This window comes from Chenopodium quinoa, unplaced genomic scaffold (genome assembly GCF_001683475.1).
Source record: "Chenopodium quinoa cultivar QQ74 unplaced genomic scaffold, ASM168347v1, whole genome shotgun sequence".
NCBI classification, from domain to species: domain Eukaryota; kingdom Viridiplantae; phylum Streptophyta; class Magnoliopsida; order Caryophyllales; family Amaranthaceae; genus Chenopodium; species Chenopodium quinoa.
The window spans coordinates 2,819,724-2,822,793 of record NW_018743262.1 but is presented as its reverse complement, the minus strand read 5'-3'; the positions used below and the strand labels follow the sequence as shown (position 1 = coordinate 2,822,793).

Genomic DNA, 3,070 nt, shown 5'->3' with positions numbered 1-3,070 from the left:
GTTTTATTTTCAATAAAATAAAATTTGAGTGTCGCGCCACGTTGGATAGATTTAAATCGACTTCATAAACAACTCGGGCATCGCACGGGGCACAAAACTAGAAACTAATATATAAAGCTAAACTTTTAGCCAGGCGACGAGGCAGCGACACTTGGCGTTCTAACTTTTCGCCAAGTGTTGTGCCACGTGGAATAGAGTTATATAGAATTCAATTTGTAGGATTAAAAAAGTTAGTCTATAATTTTATTTTCAATCAAACTTGGATAGAATTAGAATAAGGGTTCGTTTGACATTGATGTGGTTTTCTGTTTTTTGGTTTTTTGTTTTCTAAAAGTATATGATATGTGTCCCATAATGAATCAAAAATTATATAAACTTATTAAAATTATTGTAATTTTGAAAACTGACAACAGAAAAGTAGAAACACCTTTTTCTTGTTTCCTGTTTTTGGTTTTTGGTTTTAAAAAAAACAGAAAACTGAAAACCAAAATCGATGCCAAACTAGCCCTAAAATTGTTAATTTAGAGTTTTATTTTTGACAAAGTACCTATATTTCATATGTGCAAATTGAATTATAATTTATTCAAAAAATAATTAGATTATAACTCTCATAAATTATCATACTTCGTATAAATTTAATTTTTGTATCATAATATTTTTCTGGAGTGAAGGAATTAGTTCAAAATGTACTACATCCATTGTTTATAATATATTCTAATCAAGTAAAATAATATACTTCACAATATATCTTATAAAATTCAAAATAAACAAATCGGGCATCGCATGGGCACAAAACTAGTAAACTAATAAACCTAGTTTATTATTTTAACTTTTATTAAAGTAAAAAGATTTTTATTTTTATAAATTACGTCAACTATATAATTCGTATATTATTGTATTTTATATAAATGTGGTTTGCAGTTTAAACCATAAACCGTGTAATTGCGGTTTGCGGTTTGGTTTGGTTTTGTATTTTTGAAAAACCCAAACCAAACTGCAATAATACGGTTTGGCAAAATAAAAAACCAAACCGCAAATTTCAAACTGCAAACCAGATCAAACCGCAAAAATGCGGTTTGGTTTGCGGTTTGGTCTGGTTTAAACCGCACTCTATACAACCCTATACTCGGGTATATCGTACATTCATTAGTATTTGTTTTCATTATGATGATAATTTTTCATTTTATCATCAAATGAAGAGCAAAAACTAACCTTAGGTTAGTTGGAAGTACGGTACCCCTGGGTGTATATAACAAATTCTCCATTTTTTTAATAGCAAAAATATTTCATTAATTAAAAGTCATATGATATCTACAATAGAGATTTGACATTAACAAATACATAATATATTGAATCAAATAAAAATTTCCTTCAACCAACGATTGTCGTATAGATCTTGCATTGTGGAACATCTCCTGCTTATATCGCTGGAATACACAACTTTGTTGGAGAGACAATCTAACGATCCTTTGTAGTCGTGAGAATGTTTTTCTTATGATTCATCTGTATGCATTCGAAAACTTGATAACTTTTTTACCAACGAATTAATTTTGCGACAATCCATTATATCTAATATCATGGATTCAAAACTAAGAATTTTTTCTCTTGCCTTTCAAAGAAGGTCGAAAAACCCTTGTCTTCTTATCTTTCGAAGGAAATCGGGATCCCTTTCTTTTGAGGGAGAAAAGTTCCTTCCAAAAGAAGGAAGCATTAAAAAAACTTTAAAGAAACAAGGATTAGGGCTTTCCACCGGTTAAAACCAATGGAAGCCTCTTCAAAATTCAATAATGGAGGCTAGGGTTTTGGAGAGAGGAAGGAGGAGTATGATAGAGGAAATTAACAAATTCTACCTATTTCAGGGATAAAACACTTTAAAAAATATAAGGGTTCTCATTTCTCAAGGAAAGATAAAGAAAATTATAGAAATTAAACATTGCCTTTTGGTTTTTTAGTTGATACTTTTTATCACTTGTCAACGCAGAATTTAACGATTAATAAATCTAATTATCAGTATTACCAACTTATAAAAAACGGATATTAATGAAATTTACATTAAGGCAATTCAAACAAGATATCACAAGACTATGTTTTGTCATAGCTTTTAAAGAATAATTTGTGACTAGTGCAAAACCAAAAGCGTGTCAGCTAAAAAAATGGCTAAAGTAAAAAATAAATATAATAAAATTTATAATATAATTAAACCTTATAGGGACTATATTATATGTGCCACTCTTGTACTCTTGTGTCATGATAATGGTATCACGAGCGTTTACTATCCGCTCTCACGAGCGTTTTTCTATGAGGTACTAGCTGGTATCCTACCTTGTGTACATAGTTTGAAGTATTTTTCTTTCCTTTCTTTGATTGTTGGTTGTCCTTATCTTGTTTTGTGTCTTTTGGGGTTTCTTTGCTTGGGGTTGTAAGTTTAGAACTTTAGAGTGATTATGGATCCTATGGGTCTTCAAGCTGTGTTAATTGGTTTTCATCTAGATGATGATGGGGTTGGAGAGGAGTTATCTGGTATTTTGAACTTTATGATGCAATTTGGGGAACCCGACGATCTTTTGCAAATGTGTGTTAATATGAAAGAAGAGGGTAACCTTTTGTTTAAGAAAAATCTGTATGATGAAGCCTTGTCTATGTATGATAAAGCTACGAAACTCTTGTGTTTTGCTTTAATTGAAAATGAAGAGCAGAATTCTAGATTCTTTGATCTTGCCATTAGTCTCAACCTCAATCTTGCTCTGTGTGCTTTCAAGCTTAATTTATTTGCTCAAGGAAGGGAGTTATGCTCAATTGTGTTGAATTTTTATCCTGCAAATGTGAAAGCTTTATATAGAAGAGCATTGTGATCAAAGGGCATGAATAATCTAGAGGAGGCAAAGAAAGATCTAACTCATGCTGCCGAATATGAGCCTCAAAATGTTGATTTGTGCGTGAATTGAACTCTATAGCCAAAGCGATAGACTTGCAACCAAAAGGGAAGAATAACTCTAGACTACCACAAATCCTAGAGGATAGGAAAGGAAAACGGGTAAAGTCTTCCGTGGAGTTGGTTTCTTCGTCTAAT

At 31.5% G+C, this 3,070-nt stretch overlaps 1 protein-coding gene across 1 annotated transcript; it reads left to right on the top strand.

Annotated features, from left to right (window-relative positions):
- The first annotated feature begins 2,444 nt into the window (after positions 1 to 2,444).
- Positions 2,445 to 2,852, top strand: LOC110735337 (70 kDa peptidyl-prolyl isomerase-like). Its single transcript, XM_021915512.1, has one exon. The coding sequence runs from the start codon at positions 2,445 to 2,447 to the stop codon at positions 2,850 to 2,852; it is 408 nt and encodes a 135-aa protein (XP_021771204.1).
- The last annotated feature ends 218 nt before the right edge of the window (positions 2,853 to 3,070 follow it).

Excerpts from the sequence above, each read along its gene's own strand:
- LOC110735337 (XM_021915512.1), top strand. The coding sequence starts at position 2,445 with ATGGATCCTATGGGTCTTCAAGCTGTGTTAATTGGTTTTCATCTAGAT.